Here is a 19,944-nt window from a genome sequence, read left to right on the forward strand (position 1 = left end):
ACCTGAATGCCCTGGGGCCTTTTAGCCTCTGAACGATCCAGGAGTATTGCTTACGTAGAAATAACATACTTTGGGCCCCACATTAGTATTCATATGCTACCATATTTTATTATTGTATAATAAAAATTCATCTAAATTTTTTCCCCCCTTAGGTGATTGTTTGCTCTGCTACATTACATTCTTTTGATGTGAAGAAGCTGTCTGAGAAGATAATGCATTTTCCCACATGGGTTGATTTAAAAGGAGAAGACTCTGTTCCGGACACTGTACACCATGTTGTTGTCCCTGTGAATCCCAAAGCTGACAGACTTTGGGAAAGGCTTGGGAAAAACCACATTAGAGTGAGTACTATACACCATTAACCATTTGTGAAGAATAAAACTTTCATAAATTAAGCCTTGGGTGATACAGCCAGTATCAAGAAAAGTCCAACACGTTGACCAGAGAAATTTAGGCGTTGAGAATCCAGAATAAGTGATGGGCTTTTATTTTTTTTCCCTGTAAGAGTTACTTTTATAATCATCTTCCTCAATGTAATTTTTATAAATGAATAGGATTATGTGTATACATAGATCTAATTTCGGATACAGTGATTGTTATTTTTAATAATATTTTATTAAAATGTTAAAATGTCCTCTTGTGGTTCATTATTTTCCTAAAAATCAATTTCATATGTCCATCTGGTCTTTTTTCCCCCACTGTTCTTAGGTTTACCTTTAAAAAATGAGGATATGTTAAATATTGTAAATATGCAATATTGTAAAAGCCAACTTTGCATTTTTATTATTACATTTAAAATTGATTAGCCATAGACCCACAGTTAATAAAGGGGTTTTCTGAATCTGAAAGTGGTTTTACTCACATACTCTGAACATTATGTCTGAAATGCAGTCTAGAGTTAGGTACAGTTTTCCCTTTAAAAAAAGTGATACTTGTTTGGAATCCTTAGCCACTTGTTACACCTTTTTTATCCTTTTCTTTTGATAGACTGATGATGTACATGCAAAAGATAACACAAGGCCTGGTGCTAATAGTCCGGGTAAGTTGAATGAATGAATGAATGAATAAGTGAATGAATGAATGGTGTTAAAAGATTCTGAAAACGGGGATCCCTGGGTGGCTCAGTGGTTTAGCGCTTGCCTTTGGCCCAGGGCGCGATCCTGGAGTCCCGGGATCGAGTCCCACGTCGGGCTCCCGGCATGGAGCCTGCTTCTCCCTCCTCCTGTGTCTCTGCCTCTCTCTCTCTCTCTCTCTCATAAATAAATAAATAAATCTTTAAAAAAAAAAAAAAAAGATTCTGAAAACGAATTGGTTTGTCTTATTGAATTTATGCCTTGTCTTATTCTCATGAAGGTTTTGAAGTGACCTACAAAATTAGAACAGGAAATCTGAAAACAAAAGCAACAAAAATATAAGGAAATGGGGGAAATGGCTGATATCTGTCAACTTAGAACAATATTAGTCACTGAATTTCAGATGTTAGTTTCTTGGCAGCTAAGTCACAAATATTTTGGAGTTCTTATTGGTCATGGGATATCAGTAAATTTCTCTGGCAACAGATTTTATATTGGCCTTGAATTCCAGGAGAAATGTCACAAGGGAAAATGTCTTTAGCTTACAATTTTTTGAAAGATACAGGAGTTATCTTGAAATAGTTTATTCTTTTTGTGTGTGGTAAAATATACCTAACACAAGATTTCCCATTTTAACCATTTTCAAGTGGATCAAGTTCAGTGCCATAAAGTACATTCCTACTTTGCATTCATTGCCACCATCTGTCTCCAGGATTTTTTCATCCTCCTAAACTGAATATCATTAAGTCGTTAAATTTTTATTTTTTTTTAAAAAGCCTAACATTTAATTGAGCGAAGATACTTCAGTGCAGATTGGAGACCGTTTCAGGTGCATAATCTTTTAAGATCTATGAAGGTACATCGTATTGCAAGGATAGTGCTTGGGGAACCTAGAGTAGACCTCAGAGCCATTAGGACGCATGTTTGATGTTAGATGTCTCAGGTGGATCATTTGCTTCATGGTTGGATTCATTGGTAGGTTTATGACAAGTATCTGAGAGGTGAATTTTCTGAAATCTTGATTAAATAGAGTCCCTTTGAATTCAGTTTTTTTTTAAAGATTTATTTATTCATGAGAGAGACAGGCTGAGAGAGGCAGAGACATAGGCAGAGGGAGAAGCAGGCTCCTTGCAGGGAGCCCGATGTGGGGCTTGATCCCGGATCCCAGGATCACGAACTGAGCCGAAGGCAGGTGCCGAACTGCTGAGCCACCCAGGTGTCCCTTTTTGAATTCAATTTTATGTGCACTTCCACATGTATAAAGTACATGCTCCACTAGCCTTAACTGTTGAAGTGCAGAGACACTGATGGCTCAAAATGATGGGTCTTCCCACTTTCGAAAATGCATTTTGTAAAATAAAAATTGTTCATTTATTTTTTCTTATAAATGTTTGCTTAGTTTATATAGTGATTAGGTATGACTAGAGAGACTTCAGAAATACGATGGGTTCCAAAATTAAAATTTTGCATTTTAATTTGGTAACTGTAGCATAGCTTCCCACGGAATCATAGACATGGGGGGTGATGGCTAAGAAATGACTTAGTTTGACGTACAGTTTTTAAACCATAGAGAAGTATGAACTTTCAGGTGTTAGATTGATTTAAAAAGTACATTAATTATTTTTGAAAGAGGTTAAAATAATTGAGTAAGCATTTATTGAGCAGTTAGGGAAGTTAATGCAAGGCAAGAATATGATTAGTTGTCCACAAGAGGTAAGAACGGAGTTTTGTTACAGGTACGAAGTTCTGTTTACTTGTGTGTTTACATGTCTTTTTCCTTATAAGAGGTATGGTTATAGTTATTTTGGTGCCCCAAAAACCGGCATAAATGTACATTAACAAATAGGAATAAATGAGTGAATAGATAATCTCACCATTTCATCCTATCTTAATATTACTTATTTTTATCTATAATACTTAAGTCAGTTTTTTAACTAAGTTAAGCATTAAGTCTATAACTGTAATTTTGTGTGTTTATAATAATTTTAGATTGAAATTCTTTTTTTCGTTTTTGTTGTGTTATTGTGGTATTCAAGAGATGTGGTCTGAAGCTATTAAAATCCTGAAGGGGGAGTATGCTGTCCGGGCAATCAAGGAACACAAGATGGATCAAGCAATTATTTTCTGTAGAACCAAAATTGACTGTGATAACTTGGAGCAATATTTTATGCAACAAGGAGGAGGTAATGTTTCCTCACTTGAGATAAATTGTGTTTATTTCCTCATTTAATAGATTATTAGTCTCATGTTGATGCAGTCTAAAATGCATGCACAGAATTTAAAGCAGTGATGGTGGAAGTAGCTGTGCTTATCCAGTACTTTTTCATATGATAAGCCCTAGGAACACAGGGCTTTCCACACAGGTAGAGTTTCATTACAGTGTTCTGAGGCCCTGCTATCATTTGGAAGAAGGGCAATGTTATTGATTAATGTTAAAATTTCAAGTATAATCATTAAATAATAGAATGTATATCTTCTAAACCAATAAATGAGAAAAAATCTTCTAAAAGACTAAGAAAGGAAGAAGAAAAATGAGAAAAAGAATGAAAAAAAGAAGAAAACAGAATGGTTAGAAATTACAGAGTAAGATGGCTGGTGGAAAAATCTGAATATATGAGTACACACTACAGTATGTCTCAGTGGATAAAGTCCTCTGTTAAGAGACATAGATGGTTAAAGTGGATAAAATCTACCTAGATGCTCTTTACAAGAGACATACTTAAAACCTGAGGACATAGAAAGATCGAAAGGGGCTGAAAAAATATATGTATCACTAAACCGCTAATCAAAAGAAAGTCTAGCTATGTTAACAAGAGATGCAGTAGAATTTAAGACAAAAATATTAACTAGAAATGAAGAACATCATTATGTAATAAAATACTTAATAATGAGTCTAATGTTATGCTCCTTATAACATGAAACATAAACCAACATGAAGAAAGCCTCAACATGCTCAGTCATTAGGGAAATGCAAAATCATAGTGTAATACCACTGTACACTCATTTTTAATGGCTAGGTTTAAAAAAAAGTTTTGGCGAGGATATAGAGCAACTGGAGCACTCAAAACACTTGCTGTACAGCCATGTTGGTAAAAGGTCTTACATTTTAAAATTTAACATTGCTGTCTTATGGCTTAGTAATTCAACTCCTAAAGATAAGTAAAATTTACACAAGATAAGTAAAATTTATACACGATATATTGATAAAAGCTATGGGCAAGATTGGTCACAACAGCTTTATTTATAATAGCCCCAAACTGAAGATACACTGGGTGGTCAGTAGGGGAGTGGCTTAAACCAGATGTGAAATAGTTATGGACTGCTGGTGGACCCAGCAGCAATAGGTGAATCCCAGACAGCTTGCAGAATGAAAGCTTTCTCACACAAGCATATATACTGTATGGTTCCATTTGTGTGAGGTTCTAGACGTGTCAGAATTGATCTAGAATGGGAAAAAAAAAAAAAAAAAAACAACCACAATGGTGATTTCCCCCAGTAGAATGGGAGTAGGGTTATCTGGGAGAGGACATGAGATACTTTGTGGGGTGACATTCATATTCTCTATCTTGATAGGGCTTTGGGCTACAAAGGTGTGTGCATTTGTCAAAAGTCAGCAGACATACACTTAAAATTTGTCCATTTCCTTGTATGTAACTTTCACCTCGAAGGAAAACAATAAAACCTAAACAAATAACTGCATTCTAGTTAAGGGATGCATGCTGAACTGTGTACAGATATTTGCAATTTACATTGAAATGCATCAAAAATATAAAAATGAATTGATAGAAGGCTAGATAGGCAGTAAAGCAAATATAGTAAATGTTAATGATATAATCTAGGAGGTGAAAATACAGCTATTCACTTTTAGAATTCTTTCATTGTTGCTGTGTTTGAAAATATAATAAATGTAAAGATATATAAAGGAAAAATTGACAGATGTACAAGGTTAACAGAGAAGTCCTGCTTTCATAATGGGAAGAAGTCATCTAACCTGTCTCTTTTTATAACTGATTTACATCAAGGAGCCAGAACTTGAAATGTTTAAGAAGCTTGAACTAATAGTCATATAAAGAACAGGCTATATTGTTCATTATAGTGAACAGCTTAGTACTCTTTTTTTTTTTTTTTTTTTTTTTTTTTTTGAGTCATGGCAAGCATACTTGCTTGGCGAGTATTTTAGTTATAGTGATTGTTTTGTAATAAATAATTCTTTCTGCCCATGTTGGTTTTGAATGGAGGATTTGATTATTTGGTTAGAAATGCCAGCAGTAATATTCCTTAGTTCCTTTTATCATCCTTCCCTAAATATTCTGAATACCTTTGTCTAAAAATCAAGTTTCCCAAACCGTTACTAAAACCAAAATAGCACAATATATATACCAGAACTTCAGAGCTTTAATAGAGGGAAATAAAGGATCCCTCTCTATACACAACTCAGCTGGGGAGTAGGAGTGTGTATGTGTGATACTTTCCTAAACCACTTGAATTTAGAATGTAGTAAGGGCTAACCTGTAGGCCTCTAGAAGTTCTGATTACCTATTATTTCTCCTCTGCATAATTAATTCTGTGTTAGTCATTTTGGGTGGATAGATTTCATGACCTATTTTTCCTTGAATTCTGAAGTATCTGTTACTTAACCTAAAATTTACTATGGAGAGTAGTTACAGCATAATTGTTACTAAGCTGTTTAGAACATCCTGAGGAGGGTAGGCTTGTGGACGTGACCTTTAGTAAGGCATGAACTTGATAATACCTATATTGGTTCCTCCAGGACTGTTCTCTCTTGCTTTTTGGTTCTTTGCTTTACGTGGGATAGGAGAGGTTGCTGCTATACACATGTTTTCCTTTTAGTAACACATCCTAATTGGCATATTGTTCCGTCTACTTCTGCAGATCAGGAAAAGTGACTTAAAAACATCCTTCAAAGCAAATCAGTTTTAATGCTCCTGGAATTTATTTTAATGGCATTTTCCCTATGACAGAAATTGTGTTAACCACGGTTTATGGCAAATTGGGGTATAGATTTTTGTGTAATTCTGTGGCACCATTGTAGTCTGAATGCCATTGGTTTTTTGTTTTTTGTGTTTTTTTTTTGCTATTGGTGTTTTGACATAATCTTAGGTGTAATGTTTTTCCAAAGTTAACTGCTTAATGTGCTTTTCACTAGGACCTGATAAAAAAGGACACCAGTTCTCATGTGTTTGTCTTCATGGGGACAGAAAGCCTCATGAGAGGAAGCAAAACTTGGAAAGATTTAAGGTACTGCTGTTTAGTTGACTACAGTTCCTTAATACTTAAGAGGGGAATTGTTGCCAATTTTAACCAGTTCCAGTTAATATTACTATTATTTTATGAGATTTTATTAATTAGAGAAAGAGTGAGGGAAAGCATAGCAGAGAGGAGAGGGAGAAGAAGGCTCCCCACCGAGCAGGGACCCCAACACAGGGCTTGATCTCAGGACCCTGGGATCATGACCTGAGCTGAAGGCAGACACGTAACCGACTGAGCCACCCAGGCGCCCCTGTTCCAATTAATATTATTAAAGCAATTCTTGTCCTAGAAACTTCAAAAGACTTTTACCCTGCTGGTATTTCCTTGCCATGACAGGGCTTAGTCATCTTTTAGCAGTCAATTGGTAAATTATATGTTCTCTGCATGACACTACTGTAATAAGAATTTTCAGCTTAAGGAAGTTTCAGTTAAATTCTTTCGGTATATATTTTTAGGAGAAGCATCATGGGATAGTTAAACTGTATCTGTGAGTCTTTTTTTCTTTTTGATCAGTCTTAGTAATGCCCACAGAGAAGTTAATTTGTAGATTAACTTAAGGCAGGTTTCAAGAATATGGTTTTGTGGAATTAAAAATACTTGTAATTGTTTAAGGCGCACTGTCCCAGTTACATGCTGGCAGCCTGTGAACAGGTTGTTTAGCACTTGGTGCAGGTGGGTAGGGCCTGAGCCACTTAGAACATGATGTCAATAGCCTGCCCCCACAGCATTCTCACCGTTTACCTATATTTTGACCCCCCCCCCCCCCAGTGGAGAGTACAAATAGCATTTTCTCTCAGACCCATTGATTGCATGAATAAAAGATGGGAAGTACTGAGTTTAGGAACTTTGGATTATGCTTCCATGCTGAGCAAAATGTGGATCTTGAAGCATGTTGCATGGTCGCATTTCAGCGTGTGTGTCCACCCTTCCCGACCCAGGGTCTTATGCTGGACCACAGGTCAGCATGCCCTTCCCCACCCCATCTCTAACTTTGCTGTGCCTTGAGGCACAAATGACATCTAAAGGCTAATTTCTATTTCCTTGGTGAGAGCACTAGGGGCCCACTCTGTTCCCTTCTCTTAGGATTTTATCTATTGTCACAAAAAGTGTAACCTCAAGGTAAAATACATAGTATTCTGAATTTGTTTTAATACAGGGGTAAAGATAATGCTTATATTTTAGCATTCTGTTCTATTTTATCTTTTTTTTTTTTTTTAATTTTATCTTTTGAATTAACCAGTCAGGATTTCTAAAGATATAGCCAAATTATAGCAGTTTAATATCTTTGGTTTGAGAAAAAAGAAAAGAAAAAATGAATCCAATTATTGATTCTATTCACCTTAAATATCTTGTTTTAGTAGATCATAACTTAAAAATTTAAGACTTAGTCAAATGAATTATGAATATCTGGACCTCTAATCTGATAATGACCTATTATTAGATGTCTCATTTAGTGGAATGGTGGTATTTGTATTTATTTTTTAGTATATGTACTAATAAATTCCTCTCTCTCCTCTCTGTTCTCTTTAGAAAGGAGATGTGAGGTTCTTGATTTGCACCGATGTAGCTGCCAGAGGAATTGATATCCATGGTGTTCCTTATGGTAAAGAGAAAGTTTTTAGAACTGCAATTTAAATTTTATGGAATTCAAAGTAAACACTCTAATGTATTTAAAATATTTAGAAAATATCTAATATGGTTGAAAATTTTAGAAACTAATGGCAGTTGGTAATAATTGTTTTTATTTGCAGTTATAAATGTCACCTTGCCTGACGAAAAGCAAAACTACGTACATCGAATCGGCAGAGTAGGAAGAGCTGAAAGGTACTGCTATAATTCTTTTTTTCTTTTTATGCTTCTGTACTTGAGGAATAAAGTCTAATAAAGACTTTAAAAATCTTTCAGGATGGGTCTGGCCATTTCCCTGGTGGCAACAGAGAAAGAAAAGGTAATCTTTTCAGTGCTGTGTTAATTCACTGTTTGTGTGGTCATTTTGATGTTGGAAGTAAAAGCAGTTTGATTTTTCCATATACATTGTATTTAGTTGCATATGGAATATAAGTGAACTTTTTTAATGGCATCTTCTCAATATTCTTGAATGGACCAGTGGTAGAATGAAGTTTAGAAAGGAAAAATGTGAAATGTAATTTTCACTAATACCTTTAATATACTCATTTCACCAAAAACTATTTAGACCCTCTCTGACATCATCCCACAGAAGAGATGGGAGAGGGTGGTAACTTATCATTTTACAATATAATTTTATATAACCTTATAGAACAGTTGCAAGAATAAGGAACTCCCACAAACTCAGTGTCCAAAACTACCTGTTCATTTTGTTTTTTGCTTTATTATAGAAAGCATTTGGACTTTATTTTTTGATAAAAATCTTGATATAGCATTTTCCAGTATTTATTTTTGTTTTTATCTGAGAATTATTTTCTGGATTTAACATGCGTTTTAGGAAAACTTCAGGATTATTTTCAGAAAGAACTCTTTTCAGAAGACCTAGTTAATGAGCTCCTGAATGGTGATAGTAATTGGATGACATACCATACTGCAATCTATTTTTCTGGTTCCTTGAGGAGATAAGCCATTTTTAAAAAACTATTAAGAGAATAAAGAAATATAGCATATTTCAGTCTCCATGCATGTTAATTATTTTTTACATCTTTCATGTAGGTGTGGTACCATGTATGTAGCAGCCGTGGAAAAGGATGTTATAACACAAGACTCAAGGAAGATGGTGGTTGTACCATATGGTACAATGAGATGCAGGTAAGATTCCTAAAAAAGATAGTAAAATTGGCAAAAATAGACCACATTTACTTATAAAAGTAATACCTCAGCTTTTATCTCTTTGTCAGCTGTAAGGAAGAGTAATTAATTGTAATGTTAGTTATAGTTTGTAAATTGTAACTTGTGAGCTTATCTTTTCAGAAATCTATCTTCCATTTATACTAAGTATTACAGTCTTTCTGGTGTTATTTGATGCTGTTAAAATGCAACTCTGTCAAATGAAATTTTTATTTGAAAATGCTTTTTATATTTCCTTTCCCTTCATAGTTGCTGTCTGAGATCGAAGAGCATCTGAATTGCACCATTTCTCAGGTTGAACCAGATATAAAGGTACCAGTGGATGAATTTGATGGGAAAGTTACCTATGGTCAGAAAAGGGCCATTGGCGGTAAGCTTTTAAATTACTTTTATTTCTATTCTAAATGTGAATGTGTCCTTCTTGGGCTTCAGTGTGTAGAAGACAGTAATTTCATTTCATCATGGTGTCTATTTTTAGCTTATTAATCATTTCCTCCTTATTACTCTCCTAGCACTTTATCCATACCTGTCTTATAGCAGTTTCTAGTTGTGTGATTTGTATGCAAATGGAGGACAGCAGCTTAGCTGTTTCTCTTGAGGTATTAATGTCACAAAGAATAGTTGAACATTTACAGAATTATTAGGAAACGAGTATAATGACAATTTGGAACAAAGAATTGAAAACCTTTAATTTAATACAAGCGGTAACCCAGTATAAAATTTCCTTTGCCTGGAATGCCCTTAGCTCATTCCTGAAATTTTTTTTTAAGATTCAGGCTACTGAGCTAGTGGTTTCCAAAACCAAAAAAAAAGGAGAGGGGGAGGGATTGCTAGGGGCTCTGGGACACTATTAGTGAGGCCTGATCATTCATTTATATGGATTTAACATCTTTAAAACTCACTTGTGGAGATGACTTGCCCAGTAGTACATTTTTATTGCTAGAAGCAATGTATAAACGGATGTAATTGAGCCAAAGTATTGCTGACAAGTTATTTCAAGCATGTCATTTATATTACTTTATAATTTGTGTGTGTGATGCAGGTGGAAACTATAAAGGCCATGTGGATATTTTGGCACCTACGGTTCAAGAGTTGGCTGCCCTTGAAAAGGAGGCGCAGACATCTTTCCTGCATCTTGGCTACCTTCCTAACCAGCTGTTCAGAACCTTCTGATTTTAACATACACTGAATAAGATTTGAATAATAAAATTCTGTAGTCTTAAAACTCTAAAAACAGTTGTACTGCTTCCAAGCAGCAGTATTTATAGTAACATAAGCTATTAATGCTAACTCTTGCATGTCAAGAAACATTAATCTTAGGAATTCTTCATAAAATGGCAACCTAATGAGAATAATAAATTTGATGACTATATTTTTATGAAGATTTGTGTCTTATTTTTAAAGTTATTTGATAGTTTTCTTTTTCAAGAAAACTGGAGGTTTACCAGATAAAGTTTATAGGTATGTTAATTTTGTGGAGGACCTGCATGGAACCACCAGTGATTATCTTGAGTAGAATTTATCATAGGAAGTGGTCCCAAGTAGAGATGTTTTTGAGATGGTTATAGTTGCCTAGGTGTAGGCTGAAGCTGGAGGGGAGACTCATGATGGGAAAGAAAATTGGGTGATCCCAGGACAGAAGGGCAGCTTAGTTTTAGGGGGCCTTGAGTTTTTTTAGAGAGATAGAAAAGGTTCTGTGTCTAGGGATTGAGGGCTAGTGTATGATGGTGATAGCAAAGATGTATTTGGAAGGTTCTTTTTTTTTTTAATATTTTATTTATTCATGAGAGACACAGAGAGAGGCAGAGACGTAGGCAGAGGGAGAAGCAGGCTCCATGCAGGGAGCCTGATGTGGGACTGATCCCAGAACCCCAGGATCGCGCCCTGGGCCAAAGGCAGATGCTCAACCACTGAGCCACCCAGGCATCCCCTGTTTATCTTCTTTTTAAGACCTTTTCTTTCTAGAGGATAGTTACTTAAAAGACAAAACTATTATGCTGTTCCTCTACGTTTTAAAATTAAACCCAGTTCTTTGGAATATATTTTCTCTGTCCTTTTTACCTAAAATACCAGGAGGAAAAGAGAAAATTTAGACAGATAAAATTGAATTGTTCTTTTGTGCCTTTCGACTCTTAGTTAATAAGGTATTATTCCTGTGCTAGGATTCCTTAAGAACAGAGGCTATTATAAATTCTCGTGTGATGGTTTCCAAACCTGTTAGCACTGAAATATTTTCTTTAAACAAAATCTTAAGTGAAACTCACTGTAGACATTAGCAGTGGGAGAACCGTTGCCTAGTATTTTGAGTCATCGTTTGTGTGAAATGATGAGAATACCGTTCTCTCACATTTAGACCACGTTGCTTGGCTGTCCTAGAACCACCCCAGCTGATCTGGGAGTGATGACAGCTCTCTGCAGTGTCCACGCACATTAATCACTGCTTTAGAAAGGGATTTTTAACTGATAAACAGCAAGGAGAAGACTGAGATCTGGACCGTTTAAATACTGGAGCTAGGGGAGGTCTGATCTTGTTCGTGTCCTCCTTTTATACATGCAGAAGTGCAGTTTGGAGGAATTTATGCCAACGGGGCCTTGTTCGGAGAAGTGGAGCTGGAACTTGGGTACCCTAGTCTCAGCTTTGACCCTTTGTCTTCTGTTGGAAGATGATCCTCAGGTCCAAATGGGTAGGCCAGGGAGGAATGGAGACTGAAAGTGGTTATTGGGCTTTTCCTCTGCAAATTACTGTCCAACTGCATTTGACTTGGGCAACAGAGTTTCTAAAAGGGCAAGCTGTGTGTGACCCGGCCAGCAGAGGGCTTGCCTGGAGACCTGGCTGGCCCTTTTCTTTCTACTCACATCACCAGAAATCCTTGCCTTTACTCTAAGTCCCTGCTTCCAGATACCCATTCCTTCAGGTGTCTGGATTCATGGTAAGAATGTAAAGGTCTGCTTTAAAGTGGTCACTGAGTCATGAGGGACGCTAATGGCTCCCCTCCTTCCTTTTAGGAACAGAACCTCCTGACTTATAATCGATATCGGATTGCCTAGCTGGGGAGACTGGCTTTCCCAGGTTCTGGTTAGTGGGGGACACGTTGCAGTGATGCATACAACTTCTTGGTCACGCCCTCTACCTGCTCGTTCTCTCCTCTCTCGAGCTGGAACTCAGAGATGGTGTTAGCCAGTGTCCTACTCAGGGAATGGCAGTGGGACCAGACAAGGAAGACCTTGTAGGGGTGGTGCCACACCTCTGGCTGTGTCTTCTCTGAGCCACCATATGGTTAGGTCTACCTCAGCTAATACAGGGCGCCGGGGATACGGGAAAGACCAGAAAATGTTCAATATTAACCATCACCTGTGAGTCTGACTCCTAGCTTCAGCCTTTACAACGTAAGGGTTTGCAAGTCCTCACACACCCTGTGCCTGTAGTTCTTCTGTAGTCTCCCTGCTACACAGGAATACAAAGCCTCACCCCACCTTCAGATATCCTAGTCACGGCCTGGGGCTTACGGCTCTGGGCACATACCTCCTCATCTAGTCTTTTATTCTGTTCTCTTGGAAGCTATCTTCAGGCTTTCATTGGTAGAGTTATACTTTCCTAGTGGCTGGTTTTGTGTTTGGGGCTTTTTCTTTTTTCTATTTCAAATATTAATAAACTCAAGTGAGCTTCTCTGACTCTGTTTATGGATGTACCGTGTGAAAGAGAACCGAGTCTCAAGGACCGGCGATAGTTAATAAGATCACTGAAACCTCGCTTACCTCATTAGCACATATTTTTCCTATTATAAACAGAAACAGAAATGGAAATTTCAGGTTAGAACAGTGTCCACCCCTCTATCCTTTTGACTTCTCACTTTCAGAGGAAATCACATTTTGGTTCATTTTTTTTTTCCTGTGACATTTTTGGTGTACAGTTTAGGTCCTACTGTATATACAATTTTGTATTTTCATTTGCCAAAAGCATTTTCCTTGTTGAAAATACTTCAGTGACGGTGTAATCTGTGATGTGCTGTGAATTACATGATTGATCCATTTTTGCTGCTTTGAGCACTGAGGAGGTTGAGGAGGTGTGAACCCGAGTGTGAATCCAGTCCTGACCCAGGCGAGCCAGATCCAGCTCAGCTCCTTAGCCTGAGATTTAGTTTCTTTGCTTATGGAAATGGTGAGAGTAATTCTCATCATTCAGGATTCTATTAAGCATTCAGTGAAGTCCAGGAGATAAAAGTGCTTGTACCATATTTTATAGTATTTATACTGCTTATTGCTGTGCACATTTTTTATCTCTTTTGGGTTGCTTGCCCCTGGATTCCTAGAAACTGCATTGTTGAATGAAGGTGAATGATGCTTATGAACATTTTTCAGGGTCGTTACCAGATCACTTTCTGTGAGGGTTGTACTGGTTGACACGCACACTAACGAGGAAGAAGTCTGTGTAATTTATTTTACAAACAAATGATACTTTTTGCATTTAAAGTTTGTTTTCAGGGGATCCCTGGGTGGCTCAGTGGTTTAGCGCCTGCCTTTGGCCCAGGGCGTGATCCTGGAGTCCCAGGATCGAGTCCCGCGTCGGGCTCCCAGCATGGAGACTGCTTCTCCCTCTGCCTGTGTCTCTGCCTCTCTCTCTGTCATAAATAAATAAATCTTAAAAAAAAAATCCTAAAAAGTAAAGTTTGTTTACATATTGGCTTTTGGTATGGTGTGTGAATTGGTGCTGGTGGGGAGAGGTCACCTAACTCTTACACGTGGCTTCTTTGCACAGACACCTTACCCCACCCTCACCCCACCCCCACCTCACCACCATCATTGTTCCACAATGTTCAGCTTGTAAATAAGGCACAAAACTTTTTTTCTTTTTTCCTTTATTTAAAAAAAGTTTTTTATTAAGGTAGAAGTGTGTATGGCAGAGACAGAAGAGCCTAGATTTTTTTTTTTTTTTAAATATTGGTTTCCAGCCAGTTCTAAATGGGCAAAACCATTTAGTCACATTTTTTTACCTTATTCTTCTGACTTAAGAGGAAACTATGCACTTTACTGTAGTCTGAATGAGATATGTAAAACATGAGAACTGTGTAGGTGAATATAAAATGAGATCTGGGGGTAGGTTCACTTATATATTGATTTTATTATTTTCCTATAGATGCTGACACCTACCAGGGATTTTTCCAAGTGACCTTATTTGGGGGGAAAAAGGAATATTTGTTTGAAGGGAAAAAATGTAGTGGAACAGGAAGGAAAGGGAGGGATATTATTTGGCTAGTCTAAAGTCATTGATAGAGGATTCCTTTGGAGGGAGGAGTGGAAGGGGAATTTTTGCTGTTGTTTTCCGTTCTGTTGCTTTAAATAATTACCTTGCATTTAAAATCATCTAAAGCTCTGGTTTTCCTGACAGATCCCACTCTTACTGGTCAACAGTATTGAGGGGAATTTGAAAGAAACTGGAGACAGGCCCGGATCTGACCCCAGCAGCAATCACTGACTTCTCATTAGCTAATCACGTGCGATCAGTAGGTCTCTGGTGGGGACCTGGGTATTGGCATTGTAACACATTCCTCAGAAGACGGCGCAGATGCACTTTGAACCCTAGATCAAGGAACACTGTCCACCGAAATGGCTCTTAGGGCTCTAATTCTCACTGCAATCTTTGACCCTAATCACCTAGGCAAGGTGATTCAAAAGGACAGCTGAGAGAGAGGCTTGCTGTACTAGAATCATCTGTGGTTCAGTGCAGCTCTGCTGCCTTTATACCAAAAATGATTCTTTGTTTCCTTTCCTTATTTTGGTGGTCTGCACATTGAGATCACCCCGGGAGCCTTATTTAATTTTTTTATTTATTTTAGAGATTTTATTTATTCATGGGAGACACACAGAGGCAGAGACATAGGCAGGGGGTGAAGCAGGCTCCCTATGGGGAGCCCAATGCAGGACTTATCCCAGGACCCCAGGATCACACCCTGAGCCGAAGGTAGATGCTCAACCGCTGAGCCACCCAGGTGCCCCCACCCCAGGAGCTTTAAAAGAAAATGATAATATCTGTACTTCACCTCAGAGACTTTTGATTCTGTTGTGGAGTGAGCCCTGGGTGCCCAGGTAATGCTAAGATGCTGCTGGGATTGAGAGCTGCTACTTTAAACGGAGCCTGACTCTAGATGGTTCTTTATTCTGTTCCAAATCAGTGTGTGCCCTCTGCACATGCCCAAACTAATACATGTCTTAAGATTAAATAGCGTTTAGGTTCAAGCTGGGACCCTCGGTATTGTGTTATGCAGTGGAGGCTATTGTAGAGAAAAAAAATTCATAAAAATGGTGTCCTATCATTTGTGACAAACTAATACTATTTTATAAATAAATGTAGCCAGATGAGTTTAGTTCCCTTTAAAATACTTATTTTGGGGATTCATACAAATCTTTAAAGGATGCTTCAATTTTTCAAAAATCCATTTGGCCTTTTTTTTCTTTCTGTTTTTTACATTGCTACTTTGTTTTTACTTAAAATGTTTCTCCTGCTTTAGACAGAATTACTTTATTGACTTCTTGAAATCATTGGTTCAACCCATTATTTTACCTCACATCTTATTCCCCAGCTTGGTTACTCACCCTGTCCACCAGAAGAGGCTCTGGTTGGCTGATAACTCTGTGTTTCCTTAAATCCCAAAGGGTAAATACTTGCTTCTGCCAAAGAAGGACTTAGAAGAGGCAGCCCGAGGTTGTCTCACTGCAGGGTGATAAATTGCATGTTAAGAGTTTCCCAGTTTTTCATGGTGGGTCAGAATCTCCAGGAAGAGAATCCAGCAGGGGAAATTCTGATCAGAATAGGAATTGCCTAGATGGAGGTTAGAGTCAGAGAGAGAGAGCCAGTATGAATGGGGTCAGTTGAGTGTGGGAGCAATGGGGTCTGATAATGAGTTTGGGGTTTCCTTTTTCTACGTGGTGATCCCCTTGGAATCCTCAGAAGTTTGCTACCTTGTAAGCAAGTAGATATGTCAGTATGATTTGGGTATTAAAGGGAGGCTCTGTCTGTTTGGACAAAGTGATGTTGGAGGGTGTGGGATTTGATAGGACCCTGTCCTGTGGGAAACTCATATAATTGCAGGGGTTGGGTTGGGGGACAAGAAAACTCTCCTGAGCAGTTGTCTAAACCAAAGCTTAGGAAGATGACAATCGGGCTTAGTGGCAGTTGGGTTTAGCAGGCACTCCCAAGAATTCTCAGTCATATTTGGGACAGACCTGGCTAGCCTCCAGTCACACAGGCTGGAAACCTGAGGAATTCTGTTTGGCTAGCTATTTGGAGACATTGGATTATATCTGTATCATTAAATACTGTTGCCTTAAAACATTAGTTCTATCGGTTGTAGTAACAAACTCTATCATATGCTCCCATCCATAAATTGTTCTTTCCTTTTCCACTGTTGGCTCATCACCCAGACCCCAAAGAATACTTTCCTACAAAATGATGTGAATGCAGCGGGACCCACCCGAGCTGGCCCTTAGGGCTCCGAGTTTGTCATTTCCCTAGAAGGTGCACCAGGTGGCGCCAATGTCACACCATGAAGACCCACAAAGACCTAAACACTTAGGCTGCTGTATTTTTACCACTTGGGGTCAGTTAAGGATTACCTGACTTCCTTCCCCCCCCCCCCCCGCTATGCAAATCATAGATTCAAAGGAATTATTTCCCATTTTATCTGTCAGGGTCTGTGGTCTTTTTTTCTGGATCCTGAAGGCCAAGAAATGTGCATTAGGATTTTTTTTTCCCCTGAGTTGGATCCACAGGGTTTGTGCTCCAGTGGTTTCCCCTGTTACAGAGCACTCAAAGCACTTAGAGGATCACAGCACCCACTTTCCCCCTGACCCGGGGTTTGGAGTTCTCTGTGCAAAAACTTGCACACGTGTCAAAATTGCATTTGTGCTAACTGCCACTCTCATTACCATCTCTAGAAGGCAAAATGCAATTCCTCAGTCACTTCCTCTGATTCTCCCTGTCTGCAAAGGCCCAAATCTGAACGAAGTGAGGTGGGGTGTCATGTGAACACCCACTCATCTTCCTGCCACTTATCTGCTGATCCTAGGAATTACAGCATTGCCCTTTGAGAGCATGGTGGAGATTTGTGGAGTTCCCCCATTGACTTTGCCTGCCCTGTGGGTGGGTCTGGGTGGGGGTGAGGGCAGGATGTGTGGGCTTAGCCCCAACAATGAGCCTAGTCACTGTAGAAAGTAGCTCATGGCTACTTAATTCGAGAAGTCAGAGCGATGATCGGACACCCCAAACACCAGTCTCCTTGCTGACCAAGTGACTTCATGGGAGTGTAAACTGAGTGAGAGGCCAGAAGAGTAAGCAGATACATGATCTGTTATTTGCCTTTTTTTCCCCCCCCAAAGAATGCCATCTTTGAGGTGTAGAGGCAGGAGGAGACTTGAGTCACCATTCAAGAACAGCCTTTCCTGGTGTAATTTAAAGCTATGACACAAGCTCATTTGATTCTATAATTTTCAACTTATAATTCATCCCTGTCAGCTTCCATTCAGGGGCCTGCAATGGGCCTTTATGGCCTTAATTAAGTCCAGACTAACTTGGGCACTTCGGGTTCTCTAAAATTTGGTCCCAGCCATCCTATTGTCATTTCCTTTATTGGCAATTCCTCCTCTCCTCGCTCCCCGCATACATAATAAAAATAGCCAACATCCATTGACCCTTCACTATGTACCACATTTTGTTCTGTGTGTTTCCTTGTCTTCTTGAGTTCTCAACCCCAGAAGGCAGCTTTTATTAGTGTTTCCGTTTCACAGATGAGAAAACCGAGGCACCCCATGGTTAGTGATTGCTTAAGTAGGATTACCTGGTTTGTAAGCAGTGGAGCTAGAGTTTGCATGCAGGCACTTACCCTGTGTCCCGTTTGTCTCTGCTGGGATTGCAAGGCTGCTGTTGCTGGTGGGCAGACCTTCCCACCTCCCCTCTGCTTGCCAGAATGCCACCCATCCTTGTGGGTCTGAGTCACTTCTACCTCCTTCGTGCGGGCAAGAGAACACCACGTCTTTGAATACCTACTGTGAGCCAGATATTTTCTATTCAGCCTCATGTAAGAGCCAGAGTTCTTTCTTATTTTTTAATATTTTTTTTGTGCAGATAAGAAACTCAAGGCCCAGAGAGGTGAGTCTGAGTCCATTAGGTTGTCTGTCAGGCCCCAGAGCCTGTGCTTCTCCATCCTAAGCTCTGCCCCTAAACACCCTTCCAGCATGTGACTCTTTCTGTTCCTCTTAGAGTTGAGGTAGCTCTTAATTTTTAAAAACCCATTTTGGACTCTTTTTCTCCAATATTTTCAGGTGGATCAAAAGTTCTTCCAGTGAAGGGTGGGTATCTGGGCTCCCTTCTCTCTCCCTGCAGTGTACAGAGTGGGCATGCAACAAGTGTATTATTGATTAGCTAGGTTTTAGGTGATGGGGAGAGTCCATGAACTTACCTGATGGCAATGGTTCTTCTGTAGAATTTGAGACTCCAGACAGAGACCCAAAACCTCATGACTTCTATCCTGAGCAGGAGTTGTTATTCTGTAGTCGAATCCAGGCCAGGATAGAAGACCAACACCACATTTGATAGGAAAATATAGCTTTTAGCTTCTTCAAGAAAATCTTGACCAAAATATGAGCATGATTCTGAACATATGGGGCCCAAAGCTCCAATTTCCTATGGCTGAGATTCCAGTGTTATGGTGGACCAATACTTGTGCAGAAATATGTGAATTCATCATGGTTATTTTTGCAGCATTGATGTTGGCAAGCGTCCAAGTCAAGAACTTTCTGCCTTTGCAGTTCTTGGTTATTTGAGGTTGATGACTCACTTTGTGTAACATCCTCTTGTTTTCCTCCTTTTCCTCCCAGGGGCCCTCCTACCTGAGAGGACCGGCGGGGCGGGGAGGGTTATGGGACTCCAGCCACTGTTGACTGCTTCTTTTCAGTTTTGCTAACATTTTTTGGGAAGCCGTCTTGATCTCATCTTCTCTTTCCCACACCAGGTCTTCTGTGACCTGCAAACGTTGTGCTCCTTCATTGGAGTATTCATGTGCCTACGTTTTATCTACCTGCTACCATGTCAGTGTTTCTCCCCACATAGGGACCCCATATAGGGCCCTTTACAGCAGGTCTAGATTCCATATCCTTGGTTCAGGGCAAAGTCTCGCCTAGAGAATGTTCACAAACATTTGTTGAGAAGGAAGGACGGACGGATGGATGGATGGATGAGTTATTACAAGAAATGCTTATGAAGGAATTTTAGACATTAGCTAACAAAATAAGGACGAGAAGTTAGGATTTGTTTGCTACTTAGTTTTTATGTTTTGGACAGGGGATCTGCATATCCTGAATTGAAGGCTGCAGAAAAAGGCTTTGAGCCTCATTTGTCTCTTTAAGATTTTTATTTATTCATGATAGTCACACACAGAGAGAGAGAGAGAGAGGCAGAGACACAGGCAGAGGGAGGGAGAAGCAGGCTCCATGCAGGGAGCCCGACGTGGGATTCGATCCTGGGTCTCCAGGATCGCGCCCTGGGCCAAAGGCAGGCGCTAAACCGCTGCGCCACCCAGGGATCCCTCATTTTTCTCTTTAAAAGGGCTTCTGTTTTTCGGGCAGAAGCTGTGCTGGCTTAACCCAGAACCACCTTTGGAAGAAATCCTCAGCACCCTCATGCTATAATCTGTCCCGTTGATCTGCGACACAGCAGTGACATCCACTGTGTGGAGGATCGTGCTGCCATGCTTTGCCTTCTATATCTCTACAGCTCTGCAAGGCAGGAACA

The 19,944-nt window shown here is 39.2% G+C and overlaps 1 protein-coding gene across 3 annotated transcripts in view; it reads left to right on the top strand.

Moving 5' to 3' along the window:
• The window catches only part of DDX1 (DEAD-box helicase 1), a 34,899-nt gene extending 24,366 nt beyond the window's left edge, over nt 1-10,533 (top strand). For all 3 annotated transcript variants that reach the window (XM_025454619.3, XM_049096131.1, XM_025454620.3), the window contains exons 17-26: nt 153-341; nt 988-1,039; nt 3,110-3,256; nt 6,241-6,332; nt 7,875-7,947; nt 8,096-8,168; nt 8,250-8,292; nt 9,027-9,122; nt 9,411-9,531; nt 10,204-10,533. In XM_025454619.3, the coding sequence (XP_025310404.1) occupies nt 153-341; nt 988-1,039; nt 3,110-3,256; nt 6,241-6,332; nt 7,875-7,947; nt 8,096-8,168; nt 8,250-8,292; nt 9,027-9,122; nt 9,411-9,531; nt 10,204-10,334 (1,017 nt within the window). In that variant the 3' untranslated portion in view covers nt 10,335-10,533. The remainder of the gene's footprint in view (nt 1-152; nt 342-987; nt 1,040-3,109; nt 3,257-6,240; nt 6,333-7,874; nt 7,948-8,095; nt 8,169-8,249; nt 8,293-9,026; nt 9,123-9,410; nt 9,532-10,203) is intronic.
• The last annotated feature ends 9,411 nt before the right edge of the window (nt 10,534-19,944 follow it).

The sequence above is a fragment of the Canis lupus genome, chromosome 17 (assembly GCF_003254725.2).
Source record: "Canis lupus dingo isolate Sandy chromosome 17, ASM325472v2, whole genome shotgun sequence".
Lineage (NCBI taxonomy): Eukaryota > Metazoa > Chordata > Mammalia > Carnivora > Canidae > Canis > Canis lupus.